The 24409-nt window shown below is 43.9% G+C and overlaps 1 protein-coding gene across 5 annotated transcripts in view; it reads right to left on the bottom strand.

Moving 5' to 3' along the window:
• Positions 1–22280, bottom strand: part of Glipr1 (GLI pathogenesis related 1) — a 41431-nt gene extending 19151 nt beyond the window's left edge. For 2 of the 5 annotated variants that reach the window (XM_075954023.1, XM_075954027.1), the window contains exons 1-2: positions 19880–19945; positions 8670–9170 (exon numbers count right to left, since the gene is read on the bottom strand). In XM_075954023.1, coding sequence (XP_075810138.1) covers positions 8670–8843 — 174 coding nt within the window. In that variant the 5' untranslated portion in view covers positions 8844–9170; positions 19880–19945. Of the gene's footprint in view, positions 1–8669; positions 9530–9551; positions 9576–19879; positions 19946–22101 lie in introns of those variants that run through there. The other 3 variants (XM_075954025.1, XM_075954026.1, XM_075954024.1) reach the window with 3 other exon arrangements.
• Between the last annotated feature and the right edge of the window lie 2129 nt (positions 22281–24409).

Below are 24409 nucleotides of genomic sequence, written 5' to 3'. Positions count from 1 at the left end.
CCTTAAGACTTTTGTCAGCGAGGTCCCTGGCCAGCAAGGGGCCCTGATCCTGTACCAGAAGATCCATCAGAGGGGTGAGTGTGTTCCTGACCCGCGGCAAAGCCTGGGAAATGGAGCACAGACATTCCTCGACCCCCTAAACTTCCTGGTCATTCTGTAGGGGCTACTCTCGCCTGCTACTGCCTCTCTCTTCCTGTCCCATCCCAGCTTGCTCTCAGGCACCCCCTCCCTTCTTCCTCCCTTCCTCAGGGCCATAAGATCCCCCAGCTCAGCCTGTTTGGGTGCTGGGACGGGGTGGTGAGTGCAACCAGGCAGGAGTTCCTTTGTTTCAATAGCCTGCCAGCAGCAAGGTAGGCCTTTTGTCAGCGAGGTCCCTGGCCAGCAAGGGAACCTGATCCTGTACCAGAAGTTCCATAGGAGAGCATTTGAAGGAAGAGATGGGCAGGCACGAATGCAAAAATTCCTCCAACAATCTGAAAAACAACATGAAAACACCAGAACCCAGCGATCTTACAACAGAACTTGAACATCCTAATCCAGAAGAAGTAGAAAAAATTGACATTATGAAAGTGATAGAGTCCCTTAAACAGGATGTGAAAAACTCCCTTAAAGAAATGGATGAGAAGAATAACAAAAAGTTTGAAGAAATGAATAAATCTGTAAAAGATACCCTAGGAAACCAAAAAAAAAAAAAACAGTCAAACAGATAATGGAAACAGTTAAGACTTGAAAACTGAAATGGAGGCAATGAAGAAAACACAAACCGAGGGCCTGCTGGATATGGAAAATCTAGGTAAATGAACAGAGACTACAGAAACAAGCATAACCAACAGAATACAAGAGATAGAAGAAAGAATCTCCAAATCTGAAGACACCATAGAGAAAATAAATGCACTGATCAAAGAAAACAGCAAATCCAACAAATTCTCATCACAAAACATTCATGAAATCTGGAACACAATAAAAAGACCAAACCTAAGAATAATAAGGGTAGAAGAAGGAGAATTACAGCTTAAAGGCCCAGAAAATATATTCAACAAAATTATAGAAGAAAACATTCCCAACCTAAAAAAAGATATTCCTATGAAAGTTCAAGGAGCATACAGAACACTGAATAGACTGGATCAAAAAAAAAATCCCCTTGCCATATAATAATCAAAACACAAAACATACAGAATAAAGAAAGATTATTAAGAGCTGCAAAGGAAAAAGGTCAAGTAATTTATAAAGGTAAACCTATCAGACTTATACTGGACTTCTCTACGGAAACCATAAAAGTCAGAAGGTCCTGGATAGATGTACTGCAGGAACTAAGAGACCATGGATGCAAGCTCAGACTACTGTACCCAGCCAAGCTTTCATTCACTATCAATGGAGAAAACAAAATATTCCAGGATAAAAATACATTTAAACAATGCGTAGCCACAAATCCAGCTTTGCAGAAAGTAATAGAAGGAAAATCACAACCCAAGGAATCCAACATTGCCCAAAATAACTCAGACATCTAGCAACCCTTCACCAGCACAACTCAAAAAAGGGAAACACACACACTCTACTACCAAAAACAAAATAATTAAAAATAATTGGAGTTAACAACCACTGGTCATTATTATCACTTAATATCAATGAACTCAATTCACGTATAAAAAGGCACAGGCTAAGAGATCGGATACAAAAACAGGATCCAACATTCTGCTGTTTACAAGAAACACACCTCAACCACAAAGACAGACATCTAATCAGAGTAAAGGATTGGGAAACAGTTTTTCAAGCAAATGGACCTAAAAAACAAGCAGGTGGGGCCATACTAATTTCTAACAAAATTGCCTTCAAACTAAAATCAATCAGAAGAGATGGAGATGGACATTTTATACTCATAACAGGATCAGTTCATCAGGATGAAGTCTCAATCCTGAATATCTATGCCCCTAATATAAAAGCACCCACCTATGTAAAAGAAACATTACTAGAACTCAAGGCAGACATCAAACCACACACACTAATAGTAGACTTTAACACTCCTCTCCCACCAATGGACAGGTCAATCAGACAGAAACCTAACAGAGAAATAAGAGAATTAATGGAGGTAATGAATCAAATGGACTTAACAGACATCTATAGAGCATTCCACCCAAATAGGAAAGAATATACCTTCTTCTCTGCAGCTCATGGAACCTTCTTGAAAATTGACCACATACTCACTAACAAAAGCAAACTTCCACAGATACGAAAAAAATATTAGTAAGCACCTGTGTCTTATTGGATCACCATGGAATAAAGTTAGAATTTAACAATAATTCTACCCCCAGAAAGCCTACAAACTCTTGGAAGCTGGACAGTCAACTACTGAACCACCCCTGAGTCAGGGAACAAGTAAAGAAATTAAAGTCTTCCTTGAATTCAATGAAAATAAAGACACAACATACCCAAACCTATGGGACACTATTAAAGTAGTGCTAAGAGGATGATGTGGGAGTGATTTCTTTCTAATCTGTTGCTTTCATTGGTTAATTAATAAAGAAACTGCCTTGGCCCATTTGATAGGCCAACCTTTAGGTGGGCGGAGTAGACAGAACAGAATGCTGGGAGAAAGAAGCCAAATCAGGCAGTCGCCATGATTCTCCCACTCCAGACAGACGCAGGTTAAGATCTTTCCTGGTAAGCCAGCTCGTGGTGCTACACAGAATATTAGAAATGGGTTAGATCAATATGTAAGAGCTAGCCAATAAGAGGCTGGAACTAATGGGCCAGGCAGTATTTAAAAGAATACAGTTTCCAGCCGGGCGGTGGTGGCGCACGCCTTTAATCCCAGCACTCGGGAGGCAGAGGCAGGCGGATCTCTGAGAGTTCGAGACCAGCCTGGTCTACAAGAGCTAGTTCCAGGACAGGCTCCAAAACCACAGAGAAACCCTGTCTCGAAAAAACAAAACAAAAAAAAAAAAAAAAAAAAAAAAAAGAATACAGTTTCCATGTAAGTATTTCGGGTAAAGCTATCTGGGTGGCGGAACACAGCCCCGCCTGCTCCTAATGCAAAAAGAGGAAAGTTCATAGCTCTAAGCGCCCACCAAAAAAAAAAAAAAAAAAAAAAGACGGGGAGAAAGCTCACATTAGAGACTTAACAGCACAGCTGAAAGCTCTAGGAAAAAAAAAAAGAAGCAGACTCACCCAGGAGGAGTAGAAGACTGGAAATAATCAAACTGAGGGCTAAAATCAACAAAATAGAAACACAGAAAACAATCCAAAGAATCAATGAAACAAAGAGCTGGTTCTTTGAGAAAGTCAACAAGACTGACAAACCTTTATCCAAACTAATCAAAAGGCAGAGAGAGAACATGCAAATTAACAAGATCAGAAATGAAAAGGGGGATATAACAGACACTGAAGAAATTCAGAGAATCATTAGGTCTTACTACAAAAGCTTATATGCCACAAAGTTGGAAAATGTAAAAGAAATGGACTTGTTTTTAGATAAGTACCACTTACCAAAGTTAAGTCAAGACCTGGTGAACAATTTAAACAGACCTATTAAGTCTTGAGGAATAGAAGCTGTCATAAAAATCCTCCCAACCAAAAAAAAAAAAAAAAAGCCCAGGACCTGATGGTTTTAATGCAGAATTTTATCAGATCTTCCAAGAAGAGCTGATACCTATATTCCTTAATGTGTTTCACATAATAGAATCAGAAGAGTCATTGCCAAACTCTTTTTACAAAGCTACAGTCACCCTGATTCCAAAACCACACAAAGACACAACCAAGAAAGAGAATTACAGACCAATTTCACTCATGAACATCGATGCAAAAATTCAATAAAATTCTGGCAAACAGAACCCAAGAACACATTAAAAAATTATCCATTACGATCAAGTAGGCTTCATCCCTGAGATGCAGGGCTGGTTCAACATACAAAAATCTATCAATGTAATCCATCATATAAATAAACTGAAAGAAAAAAAAATATGATAATTTCATTAGATGTGAAAAAAGGATTTGACAAAATTCAACACCCCTTTATGATAAAGGTCTTGGAAAGATTAGGGATACAAAGGTCATACCTAAATATAATAAACACAATATATAGCAAACCAACAGGTAATATCAAATTAAATGGAGAGCCGGGCGATGGTGGCGCACGCCTTTAATCCCAGCACTCGGGAGGCAGAGGCAGGTGGATCTCTGTGATTTCGAGACCAGCCTGGTCTACAGAGCTAGTTCCAGGACAGGCTCCAAAGCCACAGAGAAATCCTGTCTCGAAAAAGCAAAAACAAAACAAAACAAAAAAAAAAACAAATTAAATGGAGAGAAACTCAAAGCCATTCCACTAAAATCAGGAACAAGACAAGGCTGTTCACTCTCATCATATCTCTTCAACATAGTTCTTGAAGTTTTAGCAGTAGCAATAAGACAACATAAGGAGATCAAGGGGATTCGAATTGGAAAGGACGAAGTCAAACTTTCGTTATTTGCAGATGATATGATAGTGTGACCCCAAACCTCTACCAAAGAACTCCTACAGATGATAAATAACTTCAGTGAAGTGGGAGGTTACAAGATCAACTCAAAAAAATCAGTAGCCCTCCTACACACAAAGGATAGAGAAGCAGAAAGGAAATTCAGAGAAACTTCACCTTTTACGATAGCCACAAATTGTATAAAGTATCTTGGGGTAACTCTAACCAAGGAAGTGAAAGATCTATTTGACAAGAACTTTAAGGCATTGAAGAAAGAAATCGAAGAGGACACCAGAAAATGGAAAGACCTCCCATGCTTTTGGATGGGTAGGATCAACATAGTAAAAATGACATTTCTACCAAAGGCAATTTATAAATTCAACACAATCCCCATTAACATCCCAACAAAATTCTTGACAGACCTTAAAAGAACAATAATCAACTTTATATGGAAAAACAAAAACCCAGGTTAGCTAAAACAATCTTATACAATAAAGGAACTTCTGGAGGCATTACCATCCCTGACTTCAAACTCTATTACAGAGCTACGGTAATGAAAACAGCTTGGTACTGGTGTAAAAACAGAACTTGACCAATGGAAGAGAATAGAAGATCCGGATATTAACCCACAAACCTATGAACACCTGATTTTTGACAAAGGAGCTAAAAGTATACAATGGAAGAAAGGAAGCTTCTTCAACAAACGGTGCTGGCAGAACTGGATGTCAACCTGTAGAAGAATGAAAATAGACTCATATATATCACCATGCACAAAACTCAAATCCAAATGGATTAAAGGCCTCAATATCAATCTGAACACATGGAACCTGATAGAGAAAGTGGGAAGTAGTCTACAACATATAGGCACAGGAGCCCACTTCCTATGTATAACCCCAGTAGCACAGACAATAAGGGCAACATTGAATAAATGGGACCTCCTAAAACTGAGAAGCTTCTGTAAAGCAAAGGACACTGTCATTAAGACAAAAAAGGCAACCTACTGACTGGGAGAAGATCTTCACCAACCCCACAATAGACAAAGGTCTGATCTCCAATATATATAAAGAACTCAAGAAACTAGACTTTAAAATGCTAATTAACCCAATTAAAAAATGGGGTACTGAACAGAGAATTCTCAACAGAAGAAGTTCAAATGGCCAAAAGACACTTAAGGTCATGCTCAACCTCCTTAGCAATCAGGGAAATGCAAATCAAAACAACTTTGAAATACCATCTTACACCTGTCAGAATGGCTAAAATCAAAAACACCAATGATAGCCTTTGCTGGAGAGGATGTCGGGTAAGGGAAACATTCATCCATTGCTGGTGGGAATGCAAACTTCTGCAACCACTTTGAAAATCAGTGTGGCGGTTTCTCAGGAAATTTCGGATCAACCTACCCCAGGATCCAGCAATACCACTCCTGGGAATATACCTGAGAGATGCCCTATGATACTTCAAAAGCATCTGTTCAACTATGTTAGTAGCAGCATTATTTGTAATAGCCAGAACCTGGAAACAACCTAGATGCCCCTCAATGGAAGAATGGATAAAGAAAGTGTGGAATATATACATATTAGAGTACTACTCAGTGGTAAAAAACAATGACATCTTGAATTTTGCATGCAAATGATGGGAATAGAAAACACTATCCTGAGTGAGGTAACCCAGACCCAAAAAGATGAATATGATATGTACTCACTCATTAGTGGATTCTAGCCATAAATAAAGGACTTTGAGCCTGTAATTCATGATACTAGAGAAGCTAAATAGGAAGGTGAACCCAAAGAAAAACATGTAGTTATCCTCCTGAACATTGGAAGTAGACAAGATTGCCAGGCAAAAATTGAGAGCTTGAGGGGTAGGGTGGGGATAAGGGCAGATGGGGAGAGAGAAGGGAGAAGGGGAGGATGGGGAGAGCTTGGGGGAATGGGACGGTTGGGATGGAGAAAGAGTGGATATGGGAGCAGGGAAGTATATATCTTGATTAAGGGAGCCATTTTAGGGTTGGCAAGAGACTGGACTCTAGAGGGGTTCCCATGTGTCAAAGGAGATGTCCCCAGCTTGTTCCTTGAGCAGCTGAGGAGAGAGAGCCTGAACTGGCCCTATCCTATAGCCACACTCATGAATATCTTGCATATCACCATAGAACCTTCATCTGGTGATGGATGGAGATAGAGACAGAGACCCACACTGGAGCACTGGACTGAGCTCCCAAGGTACAAATGAGGAGGGAGAACATGAGCAAGGAAGTCAGGACCACAAGGAGTGCGCCCACCCACTGAGATGGTGGGGCTGATCTAATGGGAACTCACCAAGGCCAGCTGGACTGGGACTGATGGAGCATGTGATCAAACCGGACTCTCTGAACGTGGCTGACAAGGAGGGCTGACTGAGAAGCCAAGGACAATGGCACTGGGTTTTGATTCTACTGCATGTACTGGCTTTGTGGGAACCTAGTCTGTTTGGATGCTCACCTTCCTAGACCTGGATGGAGTGGGGAGGACCTAGGACTTCCCACAGGGCAGAGAACCCTGACTGCTCCTTGGTCTGGAGAGTGAGGGGGAGGGGGAATGGAGGGAAGGGGGAAGGAAATGGGAGGAGGGGAGGAGGTGAAAATTTGTAGTAATATTATAAAAATAAAAATAAAAAATACCCTTAAGATGAGACCTGAAACTACCACAGCCAGTGCCTCAGTTTCACTTCCTTTTTTTTTTCTATCTGGAGCTTTTCTTTCTTTTTTGACTAATTGCTTTGGCTAAGATTTCAGTGTATGAGGCATAGGTGATAATTTTCTGAGTAGGGCTTCAGTAGCTCGGGCAGAGACAATGATAATAGTAATGGCAGTGAGGCTGCATCAACTAAAAACCATGGGCATAGTGGTGGCACTACCGCAGCGAAGCGGCATCCGAAAGGAGGCAGAGGAATTGAGTATGATGGTAACACCTTTAATCACAACACTGAAGGTGGGATGCAGCGCATCAGGCTGATCTCATCGACATAGCAAGTTCCCGGCTAGCCAGGACTGGTGAGCGTGTATCTCAGAAAAGATAAAAGGCAGAAAATATTTTCCAGATACTCATCCACCAATGGATTAATCTCCAAAAGGAATTAAAAGTGTTGAACACGAACAGAATGAAAAAGCCAACAACCAACACAACTGAAGTAAGTGAAGAGAGTCCTCAGAAGAAGTGTGGGTCAACATCCTTAGCCATTCGCGGTATGCAAAGGGAAAGTACAGTGAGAGCACATCCTACCCGAGTCAGTACAATATCTAATTCAGAAAATAAAAGGCGTCGAAGACGTGGGTGGAGAAAAGTCCTAACAGGAACACAAACTAGTTCAGTCACTATGGAAATCAGTATATAGGGTCACCAAAAAATAGAGATGGAAGACTATCATGTGATTCCGCTATAGCATTTTTGGGCACATCTATCTACAGGAATCTACACTTCAGGGATATCTGCATATCCATGTCTATTGTGGTACTATTGAAAATATCCAAGCTCTGGGTTACATATGATTGTTCACAGATAGATGAAGGGATGAGGGAAGTGTGTGTGTGTGTGTGTGTATTTCTATACATACTGTGGAGTATTGTTGAGTCAAACTCAGGACATTTGCAGGAGAATGGATGGATTGGAGATCACCATGTTAAGCGAAATAGAGCAGATTCCGAAGAGGCACAGGATCAGAGGGCCAGAGGACCAAAAGGCCAAAAGGGCAATAGGAGGAATATAATCAAAGCATGATGTAAGAAATTATCATAATGAAGTCACCATTATTTTATACAGAACACGATAGAAAGAAAAACAATCCTTAAGACACAGAAAGAACCGTCACACATACTAACAGGAAAAGAAGTGGCAGCAAGGAGAAGTCTATGGCTTGTGGCTGGCGAAAGGGAAGTATCCAGAAAGAACTGAACCATGCTGCCTGTGGCATTGCTTAAGACTGAGTTGGAGGGAGGGAGGGAAGGAAGGAAGGAGGAAGGAAAAGAGGAAGGACGGAAGGAAGGGAAGGAGGGAGGGAGGGAGGGAGGGAGGGAGGGAAGGATCCATTGTGTAGGTTCTGATCACACGCCAAGTGTACTGCACACAGCAATCACAAGCAAAACAACAACAACAAAAACATTTGGGATTACCCAGAATTCACACCCAGCTAAGCACAGGCAGGCTGCCTCTGATGGATGCATGCCACAAACACAGTTCGCACACTCACCATGTACAGCATGTTCCTGGCTGTCGGATTCACTTTGGACCGGTGCTGGTTGTGGATTTGAACACATTGTTGGATGAAATCCTCATTGGTTATATCTGGCAAAGTACTTGCGGTATATGAAGAACTAGAAACGGAAGAAGCCATCCAGACCATCATAGCAAGGGTGGCCTGCATGATGCCTCTGGTTGTGGTTGGACCTAGAACCCAGAGCCCCTGGGTTCTGATAGAATGCTTGGTTCTATTTTCAGACCTTTTCTTCTGTGCTTGAAGGTTGAACCCAGGGTCGATTGTGTTGGGCAAAGGCTCTGGCCCCGAGCTACATCTGCAGCACTTGGGTTCTTTGTGACCAGCCCCACCAAGCACAGTTGACCTCAGCTGGAGAAGTCTGAAAGCAGAACGTTGAGTTGTTGTGAAACTCAGAGCTGGATTTCTCCATATATGGCTTGCAGCTCAGTTTGTTGTTAACCCTGTCCCCGTCGGTGCTTCTCGGTGACACAGCACCTACAAAACACAGATTCTTGTTAGGCGGCATCAAGCTTGGAGCTGAGGTATTTCCAAAGGAATTTCTGTGGGCTCCAGAAATACGTCCTGTGTTAGTCAGGCTTCTCTAAAGGAACAGAAATGACAGACTCTATGTATTCATGGGGGATCTGTTACATTGGCTTAGAGAATGTGGCCTGAGGGGTTCCACAATGGTTGACTCATGCCAGTAGAGGCCAGACGCTGGTAGATGTTCAGTCTCTGAGGCGGGATGTTGCAGCAGTCAAATTCTGGAGTTGGCACCCTGGGGGATTCCTGAAGAGCTGCTGGCTTTCCATCTACACTGGACTCCTGAAGGAGCCGAGTTTAACACCAACCACAACAGGAAATGAAGGAGCTTACCAGTCAAGAGTGGAGGCAGGCAAACCAAAAGCAACTTTTTTTTTTTTTTTTTTTTTTTTTTTTTTTTTTTTTTTTTTTTAGATTTTGCTTTATTGATATGAGACCAAAAGCAACTTTCTTCCCGGTCCCCCTTTTAAGAATGTGAGCTAGCACCAGAAGGCAGAAGGCGTGGCTCAGATTTAGAGTGGCTCGCCCTGCTACAAATGATCTGAGTAAGAAAATTCCTCCCAGGAGTGCCCAGCTGCCTAGGTTTTTGTTGGTTCCAGATGTAGTCAATTTGACAACCAAGATTACCATCATGAATCTCTACCAAAGGACTTGCAAATGGTTTTTGCCAAACCTTTTTTGTTGGAATCCTCTGTGCAAACAGTGGTGGGAATACAGTGGTCCCTGCTTTACCAGTTTATTATGAGCGCTGAGAACAGACAGTTTCCCATCCGGACGTAGTAGTAAAGTCGAAGTTACAAGGTATGCACAGTTAGGAGATAACAGTAATAATAAACGCAAACAATTAAGGGTATTTACTGATAAACTTGCCAGCATCACCACTATATGTATTGAAACCATTATTAAGTAAAATAAAGGATTTTAAGACATGGACAGCAATACCTAAAGTTTATCTGGAAAAAAAAAACTATTAAGTGACCAATAACTAATGATACAAATTACAGTATGAATATACTGGACTAAGGTGGGGTGACTTTCAGCACGAAAAGCAAGTTCAGTGCCAAATTTAATGGTTGTTTGAGCACCCACCCCCCTTGCACACATGCAGCTCCCAGGACTTTTTATCTTGAAACTTGCCCTAGATTTTCTTTCCGTTGCAAGGACCAAACATGGGGCAGAAGAACTTGCGGGAGGAAAGGGTTTATGATGTGGTTAAGACTGTGAAGAATTCAAAAGTAGAATTTTGAGACACGTACACACATAGGCGGGCTTGGTGAAGGAGGCAGGGAGGAAGCCGTGGGGGGTGGCGTTTGAGTTTCTCTGTAGTGAGTAGCTACTAGCTGTGAGACCTTGAACAGCTTAGTACACTCCTCAAGTTCTTAGAAACCTAAGAACTTTCACACCACACCCAGTTAGTGAGGGCAGTCCAGGCAGGGACTGAAGCAGAGACTAAGAAGAAATCCTGTTTACTGCCTTGCTTGGCTTGCTTTCTTATAGTCCCCAGGACCACCTGCCTAGGGGTGGCACTGCCCACAGTGGGCTGCGCCCTCCCATGCCAATTATAAATCAAAACTATGCCCCATGGACTTGCTCACAGCTGGTCTGATGGCTGCACGCTTTACTGGAGGGTTTTTCTCCCCGGTGAGTCCAGCTCCTGTCAAGTTGACAAAAACCTGGCCAGCACAATACCGAAATGATTCATGCCTTTAATCTTTGCCACAGTGGTGTTTTAGCAAATTCTGTTTCTAATTTTCTGCATTTTTATTGATTATTCATTTTCTTACAGTGGAAATACACTATCTCTTGTAATAAGAAAACAAACGTTATTTTGGAGAGTCATATGCAAATTAACACAGACAGGGCATGGTAAACCTGTACACACATGAAAGGGTATTAGTACCCTCCTGTATCGTAACTGTCACTGCAGGGGAGGGTGGAGAAGAAATGACTTAAGGCTCATTACTTACTCTTACCCTCTCTAATTGGATTCTGGAAAGCCCTGGGCTCAAACGCCTCCAGCACACCGATTCTCAATCTGTGGGTCGTGACCCCCATGGGTCATTTGACCCTTTCACAGGGTTGCCCTAAACCATCAGAAAAAACCACATTTCTACTATGGTTCATAGCAGTAGAAAAATTAGTTATGAAATAGCAATGGAAATAATTTTATGGTTGGGGGTGGTGGTCACCACACCATGAGGAACTGTGTTCAAGGATGGCAGTCATCAGGAAAGTTGCGAAGCACTGCTCTAGAGAGAGACTGTCTCTTCAGCTCCCACGTTCATTCAGTCACCACCCTTTCAAGCTGGGCAGTTCATCTTTGTAACCAGGAATTCCGACTTTGGGGGTCTTCCCGTCTGATGTAAGGTCTTACTCTCTAGTCTAGGCTGGCCTCAAATTTGTCATCCTCCTGCCTCAAGGGCTGAGATTACAGGCACGAGCTACCACACCTGGCTTCTATCTTTTGTTTTGAGACAGGGTCTCTCTAGTTTGTAGCCCTGGTTGTCCTGAAATTTACTAACAGTCCAGACTGGTCTTGAACTCACGGAGGTCCACCCACCTCTGCCTCCCCAGTACTGGGATTAAAGGTGTGAGCTACCATAGCCAGCAAGATTCTCTAACATACTGCTGTTAATTCAGTCGTGTGTACATGCACATTTGAACACATATCTGTGTTTTAAAAAATATGATTTAAACATTCAAAGGTTTCATGGAGGCCATAATTTTATGCATTTTGTATCATTTTTTTTCATAGCCATAGTTTAAGAATGCTATCGGTTACAATAACTTTTTTTAATATTTATTTATTTATTATGTATACAATATTCTGTCTGTATGCCTGAAGGCCAGAAGAGGGCGCCAGACCTCATTACAGATGGTTGTGAGCCACCATGTGGTTGCTGGGAATTGAACTCAGGACCTTTGGAAGAGCAGGCAATACTCTTAACCACTGAGCCATCTCTCCAGCCCCCGGTTACAATAACTCTTTATAAATACTTCATGATCTGTATTCTCTACAGATGAATGCACCATAATTTGTGTGCTATTATATATACATATTCAAATTCTTTTAAAGTTTTTCATAAATAATGCTGTAGAAATCTTTATAGAGAGAGAATAATGTGAAATTACCTTTAGAACTACACTAATTTATATTAGTGTGTACTTATAAAGATGACATCTTAATAGACAATAAAGATACTTATATATACATCATATTGGAAGGTAACAGTAGAGTGAATAGAAGAAGCCAGAATAAATTTTTTTTTCTTTTTCTGTTTTTTTGGATTTTCGAGACAGGGTTTCTCCGTAGCTTTTTGGTTCCTGTCCTGGAACTAGCTCTTGTAGACCAGGCTGGCCTCGAACTCACAGAGATCCACCTGCCTCTGCCTCCTGAGTGCTGGGATTAAAGGCGTGCGCCACCACCGCCCGGCTCAGAATAAATTTTATTTGGAAACAACTAGAGGTGTAGAACTTTAAGACAATTCTGAAGCCATTTCTGACAACACTCAGTACTTCCCCTCCTCCCCTGGGAACCAAGGACAGAACAGCTATACATGCACGTACTGAGATGTTGGGAACTTTCCATCTCCCTGAATAGGGGCAAGATAAGCCTTAGGTGTTGTCCCAGTTACTGATGTTTTGACTTAGTCCCTGGGAAGGGGCAAAGTGACCCTCAGAAGTTTCCCTTTACCTCATCTGATCTGGCAACCACTCTCCAGCCAATTATTGGTAATAGCCTTTTTGAATAAGCCAATCACAATAGTTAAAGAACAACCCCCAGACACCCCTTCCTTCTGTGGTTTTTCCCTTTAAAAATAGCCTGTACCAGACATTCAGGCTCTTCTAGCCTCCAGACTGCTGGGAGACCCTGTCATGAGAGAATTAATAAAATCCTCATGCTTTTACATCAGCTGTGATATGAGAGATGGTCTCTTGGGGCGACTCCTCCTCCTCGGTGATTGGACGCTAGGGTCCAACAGAGGAAAATAAATCTCAGGATAGAACTAGGCTCAACTTCAAACATAATAAAGACCCCTGAGGAATTAAGAGTTACGAAGTGGAGGACATCAAGGGGACAGCAGAGTTAACAGTGCTGACGTCAAGACAGGAAGTTCAGATATCAAGATAGGAAAGATTGACACACTCTCTAGACTGCCAGAAAAGCATTTTTTTTTTTTTGTAAAAGCTGGTCTGTTCAGGCCTAGCAAAGGGCCACAGATGAAGGCCTACCTAGCACAGCTGAGTACTTAGCGTGTCCCGAGGGGTTTGGTCAAGGAGTCTTGTCAATACTTAGCGTCTCCTTTTTGCAGGCTAGTTTTAGCTTATCACTTCCCGACTTTAGCTGATCACGGGGTACAGTTTTCCCAGAGATGGGGCTGACCTGGAACTTCCACATTCGCCCTGGGATTTGTGAGGTTGCACCCCAAGAAGAAGCGCTCCCAGATCAACATTTCGGGTGCCAGGACCAGCGCTCACACTGAAACAGCGGCTTAAAACACGAATTTGAAGGTCATTGTATCAGCCAGGGTTTCCATTGCTGCGACAAAATTCCCAGGAAGACACCTCAAAGGAGAGTTTTAGGGGTTCAGTCCACGTTGTTTCTAGGCCAGGATAAGGTGACGCGTGTGGATACAGTGTTGAGGAACAGTGCTGCGTACCATTTGTGCAAGCAGTGAGCTAGGAAGAGGGTCAGGGGACAAAAGTGTATCTTTCCCGGGCGTGACCCCTAATGACCCCCTCCTCCCTGGGTGGTTGTCAACCACCATGTAGTTGCTGGGAATTGAACTCCGGTCCTTTGGAAGAACAGCCAGTGCTCTTAACCTCTGAGCCATCTCTCCAGCCCCCCTCCAATAGTTTCTTACGAATAAGTTTCCTGAAATCTATCAACTGGCTATCGCAGCCGCAATACATAAACCTGTGAGATATTTTCTTCAGACTATGCTGAGGGTGAATAGCAGGCACACCTAAACTCCCCAACATGGCTATAATTATTACAAATATATTCTAGACTTTCCATAGCACTGGTATGTTTTAGGTATTTAAAAGGCGTTGGTAGTCTCTTGTTTCTCACTTCTCTATGAATCCTTTGAAGCTGAAATACAGGTAACCGGGTTTCACATACACATTGGACGTTTTCCGTCCTTCTGTAAGAAGAGAATCTGCCTGTGGGAGCTGTCAACTTTCTCCCGTGAAATCTACTGAGGAGACTTATGCCTCGGCAGTTACTTTATTCTCAGTGGCGGAGAAGACCACTGCACAAATGTAAAACCGTACAGGAAACTTAGCTCTCCTGCTAAAGGTTGAGAGCTGCTGTAAAGTTACCATGGTAACATAACTTCCTCTTTCTCTAAAACCTTGTAGCCCCACACTCATTATCTTCTGATATATTCTATTAATGTTTTCTTCCTTATGACCCTGGAATTACACAGGTACATTATACTTTTTAAATGCTTATCTGTTGGGGACTGTGGACTCGCCACACTATAGCCTGATATATTCTATTAATGTTTTCTTCCTTATGCCCCTGGAATTACACAGGTACATTATACTTTTTAAATGCTTATCTGTTGGGGACTGTGGACTCCCCCAGACCCTGAATTTCCTGTAAACAACTTGTTTTCCTCTGCTCTGAGCAGCCTGCAGCTGCTCTGAGCACGAGACCCTGATTGCAGGGGAGTCGTTTCTGGTGGGTCTGCAGATGAAAGATCCCGAGTGCCGGGGCATGGCCAGAGCACTAGATAAACTGACAACAAAGGGGATATTCTTGTTTCAAGGATGACCCATGCCTCTCTCTCTCTGCATTTGTATGTTTCAATCTCCAGCCCCTTATCCGGCTCGTGAATCGTACTGTAGCATGTAGAATAGGTGTAGTGTTTTACGTTTATCTAATTTTATTTTACTTCATTGAGATAAGGTCTCTGTAGCTCAAGCTGGTCTTGAACATGCTAGGGGGCCAGGATGACTTTTAGCTCTTGGTTCCCATATTCTCCAAGTGCTAGTATTTCAGGCGCTCGCCAACCATACCGTGTGATGGGCACATTTTGGATGAAGACTCTAAGGGCCAGAGTTAGAAAACTAAGTCACGTTCACACAAAAAAAGAAAGGAAATAAGTAAACACAAGTTGTCCTTTTTCATAGCAGAAATAGCTTTCGGACCTTGGTACTAATACAGAGACTGGTGGCTTTCTTCTATTCTTCCCAGTGTTTCTGGGCTATGACATCGGGAAATTACTACTTGACATCTCTGTGCTTCTTTTCCCCTGATGATATCTTTTCCCTGCTAAAGAGCTAGGCTAAATTGTGTTATCTCATTATTTGTATCTTGGGCTTCCAGCTTCCCACTGCAGCTTCCAGACCACCACAACCAGGCCTGCCCTGGGAGTGTTTCAGATATGTGGAATTCATTTCATACCAAATACTACACTTAACATCATTATCCACAGGTCTCTTTTATGGTCCTGGAAGACTTCGGCATTGGCCTATAAAAATCTTTCTATTTGAATTATCTAGTGCTCTCCTGGTCCAACTCTATTCTATGGTTTAACAAATGAGTTGTGGAGATGTAGCTTGGGCCTTACCAACTAGACTTGCTTCGCCTTCAATTTCTGTCATTTCATTGTAACATTCTCCTCCTTGGTGCCTAATGTCTGCCCTGCCTGCCACCATACTGGTGGTGGCTTCAGGCGTCTCAAATTATTTTTCAACCTATCATCATCAACTCTAACCTATTTTTTCATTTCGCAAACCCAGAGCTAGCATGCAACAATTATTAACACGTCATACCAGTATTTTCACGCATATGCGCATGCACACACACACACATACACACACAGAGAGATACGGAGAGATGGTTAAGTGGTTAAGAGTACTGGGTGATCTTTTAGAGGACCCAAATTTAATCCTAGCACCCATATGGTGGTTGATACTACTGTCTGTAACCCAGTTCCATGGTATCTGATGCTCTCTTCTGGCCTCCTCGGGCACCAGGCACCCATGTGGTACACATGTACACTTGCAGGCAAGATAGCCATGCACAGTAAGTAAAATTCAAGCGAACTTAGAAACAGGAACTGAAGAACAACAGAATCCGGGAATTTGACACACGCCCAGTTCCACTCCAGGACTAGACATCACTGTCATTAGTAGTGTCCCAGGTAACTAGGCCGTTTCTGTGGTTCCTGTAACCGCCTTTCAAACAGAAATGTCCCGAAGTTTCTTAGTGAAGATCCCTCCGGTTAAGGCCAGTTTTCCTCTATTTCCAACAACTGGAAAGAGAGAGATTCCCTTAAACCTATTAAATTAGTCCAGCACCACCCTCTTACTAAAACCAAAGAAAATCACATGAGGAAGCTGTGGAGGAGTGGTTTCTCAATCTTCCTAATGCTCCAACCTTTTACTACAGTTCCTCACGTTGTGGTGACCCCCAACCATAAAATTTTCATCGCTACTTCATAACGCTAATGTAAAATATTTGGGTTTTCCGATGGTCTTAGACAACCCGTGAATGGTTGATTTGAGCCCCAAAAGGGTGGGAACCCACAGGCGGAGAACTGTCGCTGTAGACCAATATTCCTGATAAAAGATGCCAAAATTCCCAGCAACATTACTACCAAATCAAACTCAGTAAAACATCAAAAAGGAATGCAACACGACCAAGTTGATTCATTTTAGGGAGGCAAGAATGGTTCGACACAGAACAACACCTCAGCTGAATGGACACAATCCAATCTCAACAGACACAGACGAAGGGTTTGTTAAAATCCAGCATTCCTTCATGATAAAAGTCATGAACAAATTAGGCATAGAAAGATCATACATCAGCATAACAACGGTTTTACATAATAAATTCAGTCAAAACTGTACTGGGTGTGTATGTGAGGGAGAATTGAAATGTATACTAACTATTTTTAAAAAGCGGTCATCTGCTTGTTCGGAGCTCACAGGACATGCCATATTGAACTGTTAATAAGCACAACAGACTTTAGAATGTTTGCATACTTAAACACTAACACAGTCTTCAAAGTATAGACAGGTTCATTGTCACTTTCGTTCTTTAGAAGTTGTTCTCAAAGGGAGAAAAAGTGTGTTAGTTGCAAGAAAACGTATTCGCTGTGGCTAAATGACAAGCCAGCATAGAAGTCAGAAGCCTGCCAAGGGCAAGCCAGAACCAGCAATGCAGTAATATGATACCAGCAGCGTTTTCAGCTCCCCTGGTATCCTGACTTCTTTATTACAGGCCTGTGACCTTTCCATTCCTATGTTTTTATCTCAGGGTCACCTGACTCACGGCAGGCAGGCATACAAAAGGAAAGAGTTTACAACAGAGAGTTTCTGCTTTGTGTAGTGTGTAGAAAAATGAGTTATTTGCAGAACAGTTATTCAGAGAGACATCGACATCCCGAGCTAAACCCCGTGATAGAACTTGGCTTTCTGTTGCTGCGAGAACACCGTGACCAGGAGGCAATTTGGGTAAGAAAGTGCTGTTTTCCTCATACAGCTAGCTTGCAGTCCATCACCCAGGAAGATAACGCAGAAACCTGGAGGCCCCAACTGCTAAAGCAGACAGCAAAGAGAAATGTGGCATGCTACTCTCTTGACTCAGCTTGCCTTTGATAACCCAGGAACACCTGCCAAGGGGTGAGCCCGCCCACATCAGTCCTTAAGAAAATGCCCCTGCAGGCATGCACACAGGTTCATCTGATAGAGAAGGCAGTTCAGTTGAGGTCCCTTGTTCCAGGTGTCTCTAATTTGTGTCAGCTGGCCAAAACTAACCAGCAAAATTTTCAAAACTTTGAAATCCTGATCTCTTCTAACACAGAAGGACGAGGGCCTTGCAGGTACAATCAAGTTAAAAGGAGACCATTGGGTTGTATTGCCCAGTATAACTGCTCTCTTTAGGAGTACAGACCCACACACACTCACATAGACAGAGGGAGAGAGAGAGACAGAGAGATATAGAGGTAGAAACAAAGACCAGAGGGAGGGAGGGAGGGAGGCAGAGAGAGGGGGCCAGACAGATACCAGAGAGAAAGAGAGAGAGAGGCAGAGAAGAGAGAGAGAGAGAGAGGCAGAGAAGAGAGAGAGAGGCAGTGAGAGAGAGAGGCAGAGAAAGAGAGGGAGAGAGGCAGAGAAAGAGAGAGAGAGGCAGAGAGAGGGGGGTCAGAGAGAGAGGGGGGTCAGAGAGAGAGGGGGGGCAGAGAGAGAGAGGGGGCAGAGAGAGAGGCAGAGAAAGAGAGAGAGAGGCAGAGAAAGAGAGAGAGAGGCAGAGAAAGAGAGAGAGAGGCAGAGAGAGAAGGAAAGACAGGAGGAGGAGGAGATACACAGGAGCAGCAGGACAGAGACACAGAGGGAAACAAGACAGACATGGGGAGGAGGAGAAGAGAGCCAGGAAAACAGACACAGGAGGAAGGGGTCATGGGAAAAATGGAGGCAGAAAGTGGACACTTTTGCCATAAGGCAAGTAATTCCTGGGGCTAGCACCAGCTGGCAAAGTAGCTCCGGAAGGCGCATACTCTGGCCAAGCCCTTGACTCCAGGGTTCCGGCCTTCAGGAACGAGCATGAACACACTTGTCAGTCATCTCGTTTGTTGTACTTTGGTTCAGTAGTTCTAGTAAACACTGTACCTAGTCCTGATTTGGAGGGTGAGGGCGATACCTCCTTATGACAGAATGGAGAACAGGATTTATTAAGAGAAAAGACTTTCTTGGGCTCCACTCTGGACTCCAGGAGGTAAAACAAACAAAACCAAACATTCCTATCGCTCTCTGACAGAACAGAGACACAGCAGTACAGGGATCACTTACGGTCCAGTGTTGGGGTTTTATGATGAGAAAAGGTTTCCTCATTTATCTGCAAAATTATTTTCTTGCTTTTGAGTTACATAAACTGACAGATCAGCTCACATTAAAACTGAAATTATAGTCTACTTGTAAAAGAATAGTTTAGTAACTGTTAGATGCTTAAAATAATGATTTTCAGTTTTGTTTAGGATATCAAGGTTAGTGTTAGAAGAGAGGAACTCTTATGCATCGGCCACTTCGATGTTAACACATCAATTGGTGCCATCAAGCATTTACTTAAGCCTTAATAATTGTATAAAATATAAAAAAATTATACAACTGTTTAAGATACAGTCCTGGCTAGAATGAAAGAATGTTTCATGCCAAGGGATGGAAGGGAGAGTTTCAAAGTGTCTGGGAAAAGAACTTTAAGAAACAAACACCAAAACCAATAGCTGTGAAAGAAAGAGGTTGCAGGCCGGTTCCCACAGAGGGAGCAAATTAAGAAGTGAGTGACAGCTGGGAGTCAGTGGTGGCCCGCTTTGCTTCCCATGCTGGGTTTGATGGCACAGAAACCAGTTGAATAAATAAGGAGCAAATTTCCTGCACTTGGAAGCTGTACTGAGACTCACTGATTTCCCCTTTTTACATAATGTATGAATTAACTATAAAACCAAATAGAGTGATTTTTGTTTAAGGCCAAAAGAGAGACTTCCCTAAAACCCTTGGAAGTTACTACTCCTCCCTAAAAGGAAAGAAGCTGAACAGACTGAAAAGCCAGCAGTTCCTTTTGGATCTACAAAGGAACAGAGGACAGGGGCAGCCAGTTTTGATCTGCAGATGAAAGAGAGAACCAAACAGAAAGACTGAGAACTTACTGGAGCGTGGAGAGCAGCCACAGGGTGAGAAAGCTGTAACGGGAACCAAGGAGTGGCTCTGAGTGACTAAACCTTCATCAGCCTGCAGGAGATTGGGCCTGTCATTAGTCACAGGCTGGGAGAGGCTTATGAGGCCCTGTCCCTCCTCTTTTCCCCCTCTCCCGGATGAACTATAAGCTACTGGTAGATTCTGGGCAGTCAGGGGTGAGGTGGGGGGGGGGGGTTCAGCAATTGTTTCCAGTTGTTTATACTCTGGGGCTTGGATGCTAGGATGGGGAGGGACCCAGGACCAACGGTCAGGTCCAAACTCATGATCACAGGATAAACTCAGGGGGTTGCAAAACGGAACAAAACATCATGAACGGGAGAAGGGGGCTTGTCTGGAAGAGGGAAGTTGATGTTGGTGGTAGGAGCGAGATAGGAGAGGGTGATGGAGTGCCAGTTACCAGAATGCTAATTGTGTAAATTCATACAATTGTCCAAGGACATAAGGAAAATCGTAGTTAAAACAGACAACCTCAGCGAACCCAATCAAGGGAGCCCAGGAGCCCTGCTTTTCTCGGCTTATCTCCAGGAATGATACCAGATCCTCACTGTAAATACCAGACGAAGAAAATTCCTTGGATTCTGGGGGGGGGGGGGAGTTGTGTGTGGCAGTCACGCTGACGTGCCCTGGAGTACTACCATTGGACAAGGTCTTCTCTCAGCAGAGGCCATTTCAGAGAATCTCAACTCCTGGGTCTGCTCAGAACCCGGCAGAAGTGACTGAGGGAGAAGACCCAATCTGAGGCTTCTTTTACTGCCCTGTCCTATCTAAGGGCAAAGGGGAGCTGAGAAACACTGAAATCATCGCCCAGAGACATCAGCTCCTGAGTCACAGCGCTTTCCCTTCCTTGTCAAAGTGAGCTGAAATTCCCTGAAGCAGCTAGATCTGTGTTGACACCCCTGCCTACTTCTCCATAACTGTGGAGAGATAAGATGCTGAACCCTCAGGGCCCAATTGTGCTGGACTCTATTCCCCTTACTAGGCATTTATTATCAACCCCTGTACTGGACTTACAAATATCTTAGTCATTAAACAAAATGTTTGTAATATATTAACTTAGCAGATGCTGTGTGTGTGTGGGGGGGACATAACCCTCCATCTAAGGTCTCAAGGACAAACCAAAGCAGGCTTCCACCAAAGTTCACCCTGGGGATCTGATAATCTTATTGGGCTTCCTTAACTGAGCATAGGTGAGGGGTTACTTGCTAGAGGGTGGGAGCTCTCCTCCAAAGCCACACCAGAACTGTCAAGTAGAGATGACTTTCCCATAACCGTATTGATGGATCCCTCTTTACGCTAATCCCTTCTCCGTCCTGCTATCTCTAGCCCCTTTCCAGGGCACTTGTACAGTTAGGCCAAAGAAACATACAGCACGTGGTAGGGAGAGGACAGGGTACGCAGGTGATTCTCCTGACCCTCCTCACCCTGTAGGAGGCCAGGTAACAAGTCAACAAGTCCAGCTGGGATGACCGTTTGCAAGCAGGCGCACCTGAATACCTCAAGATGGCGGCTGTTTGATTGCAGAGAGTCCTACACATCCAACATGCCCACCATTTCCCCCTGCTCTTGCATTCTCTGCCCTCCTCTTCCACAAGGTTTCCAGAGGGTGGTGACAGATGTCTGTTCTCTAAATCCAATGAGGGAACAAACCCTTGTGCCCTTTCCTTTTGCCTTCACCTCACAGCTGTTAGCAAGTTAGGGGGAGTGAGGAAAAGGATGAAAATTAGGAACACAAAAATTTCCAAATATTTAGACTGCAGTAACAAACAATGATTATAAACAAATGTGGAGAAGGACTTTAGGTGGCAAATAAGCTTCTCCACGGAAACCTATGGCTTCCCTGGTCACAGACCTTTGCCCCTGGCCTCCCTGTACCAGGTACCAGATGTGACATTCCCCCGTGACGCTGTCCTTAAGCCCAACCAGAAATCTAGGTCTACTCAGAAACACCCGGGCCACCATGGTGCTATTTGACACGCGTTGCCTAGCACTTTTGTTGGGAAGTATCCAGGACCCAAGTCGAACAGGACCTCTGACCTTGATTCTCCCAGGGTCCTTAGCAACTTCTGGTGTCACAGGAGCTAGCTAGGAGGGAGGCATTTCGATCCCAGTCCTAGCTTTTTCTCTCCAAGTCTGGCAGCCAAAGCATGCAATCTCTTTAGCGATGGAGTCTTACCATGACAGCTGTGGCAAAGCCTTTACTGTTTTAGCCGCCGCTAAAGCCTCTGTGGTCAGCAATGCCGAGGAAAGTAACTTACTCCTAACACCGAGATTCCCAATGGTCTTACTTCCGTGACTACTGCGGTGGTGAAGTCCCACAGCCAAATGTGACTTGGGGAGGAAAGGGTTTGTTTCGCTTCCAGTTCCATATCACAGGTCATCACTGAAAGAAATCGGAGCAGGAACTCAGGCAGATCAGGAACCCAGAGGAAGGAGGTACTTACAAACTCCGCCCCTCAAGGATTTGCTCAGCTTATTGCTTTATTACAGAACTCCACCCACAATGGGCTGGGCTGGGCTGGGCTGGACTGGGCCCTCCCACATCAATCACTAATTAAGAAAATGTCCAACAGTCGAATCTTAGGGAGGTATATTTTCAATTGTGGTTCTTTCTTCTCTGATGACTCTAGCTTGTGTCAAGCTGACATAAAAACCAGCTGGCATTTTAACTCATCTCCTCTCGGCTTCTAGGAGCACGCTTTTACCTTTTACATACCCTTTAACATCTGCAGGCCCAGGCTACTGTGAACCTCTCCCAATTACCTTGATGGCTATCACTTGCATCTTTCCCAACCACGCGGAGAATGCCACAGCAACACCTGGCCTGGCCTTTTGGGCTGGTTGTGAACTAAGTCCCCATGCTTGGTTCTTCCACTTCTTCACTGGCCTGTCTGTCTCTTAACGGAGTCTCCGACTCAGGAAAACGCTCCAAGTTTAGCGTTTATGCCAGCCACATGTAAGAAGACCTTTATACAGAGGCTGGGCAGAACAATGATGAAAAGTCCCAAGCCACCCCAAAACGAAGAGTGGGAGGGTGGAGCTAATCCTTGGTGAGGCAATTTAACGTCCATTGGTCCCTGGGAATGTCAGGTTATTACAGAAGTTTAAAACTACCGGTGACCTTGGCCATTTCTTCACGGGAGTAGCCAGGAAGGGTCTCATCCTGAGAGACCGGCTGTGGGACAATGGTCTTTCAGCCTGTCGCTTGTATTATTTTTAGTAAAACGCCGATTGGCCAATAGCCAGGCAGAAAGTTTAAGTGGAACAACCAGGCAGGAAGTAGAGGCAGGGCAACGAGAACAGGAGAATGCTGGGAAGAGGAAAGGTCAGTCTGCAGTTGTTACCCAGACCGAGAGGAAGCAAGATGAGAATGCCTTGCCAATGAAAGGTATGAAGCCAGGAGGCTAACACAGACGAGAATAATGGGTTAAGATGTAGGATGTAAGAATTAGTTAATAAGAAGCCTGAGCTACTAGGCCAACCAGTTTTATAGTTAATATAGGCCTCTGTGTGTTTATTTGGGCCTGCACTTCTGCAGTACTGGGTGGAACAGAAACCTCAGACAACAGGGGGAGTACAGTAGGGACTGCCTGCACTTTTTGGTCACCTGTCCCCTTTACTCTTGGAATGAATCGCTGATCTGGCCTTAGAGCCCTCCATAAGCTGACCAACTGGTTCTGTTACCCACCAGTTTTTTGTGGCTAAGGATTCTGGCTAGGTGCAAGTCCAGCTACGTCTGTAGTTGGAAAATGTGAAGGCGCACTTTGCCTGGCTTCCTCTCCTCTCAACTTGCTCCTATGGCCTTAGCACCTCGTGAACATTTTATATTTTTGCATGCGGATCCGAAATGGTTATATTGACCCACTTCATGCAGGTCCCGGTAAACTCCACTGCGACCCATGTCTTACACCGTTCTCACGGCCCTGGTTTAATTTCTTTCTTAGTCTCCCATAGATACAGTCTTGACCAGGTTTGTGACCTGGCCATCAAACACCACTTCCCATACTTAGTTCTTTAAGTAGTGCCTGTCCTTTTTCTATTGGTTCCTGCCTCTGATATTCACGAGGACCTCAGCTAAGATAAGCACTCGTCACAAAGGCTTGTATGAGCCTTGTATGCGGGACTGGTTGCCTTAGATTGTGAAGCCTTTTCCTCAGGAAGGGACAGTTGGGCTATATCTCTCAGCTTTCAAACTGACCCTATCTGCCTGCATGTCCCACAGCATCACACTGCGGGGCGAGGGGCTTCTCCACTGCTTGTTTGGAAGTCTTCCCCAGAGCCAGCAGCTCCTGGCATTGGATTACCGTAGTCCCTGGCTCCAGACCACTGCTAGGCCTCTGTCAGCATACTGGACCTTATGCTTTCTCTTTCTCCTGACGAAAGGTAGGTATGACGGAGGAGGAGAGCCTTCTGTTACTTCTAGGTAACTCTCTTCCTCAGCTACCCGACTCTGCCCACAGGTTTTGCTGTCCTAAGAGAGGTTC

The sequence above is a fragment of the Microtus pennsylvanicus genome, chromosome 20 (genome assembly GCF_037038515.1).
Source record: "Microtus pennsylvanicus isolate mMicPen1 chromosome 20, mMicPen1.hap1, whole genome shotgun sequence".
NCBI lineage: Eukaryota > Metazoa > Chordata > Mammalia > Rodentia > Cricetidae > Microtus > Microtus pennsylvanicus.
This window is presented reverse-complemented; position numbering and strand designations above follow the sequence as displayed.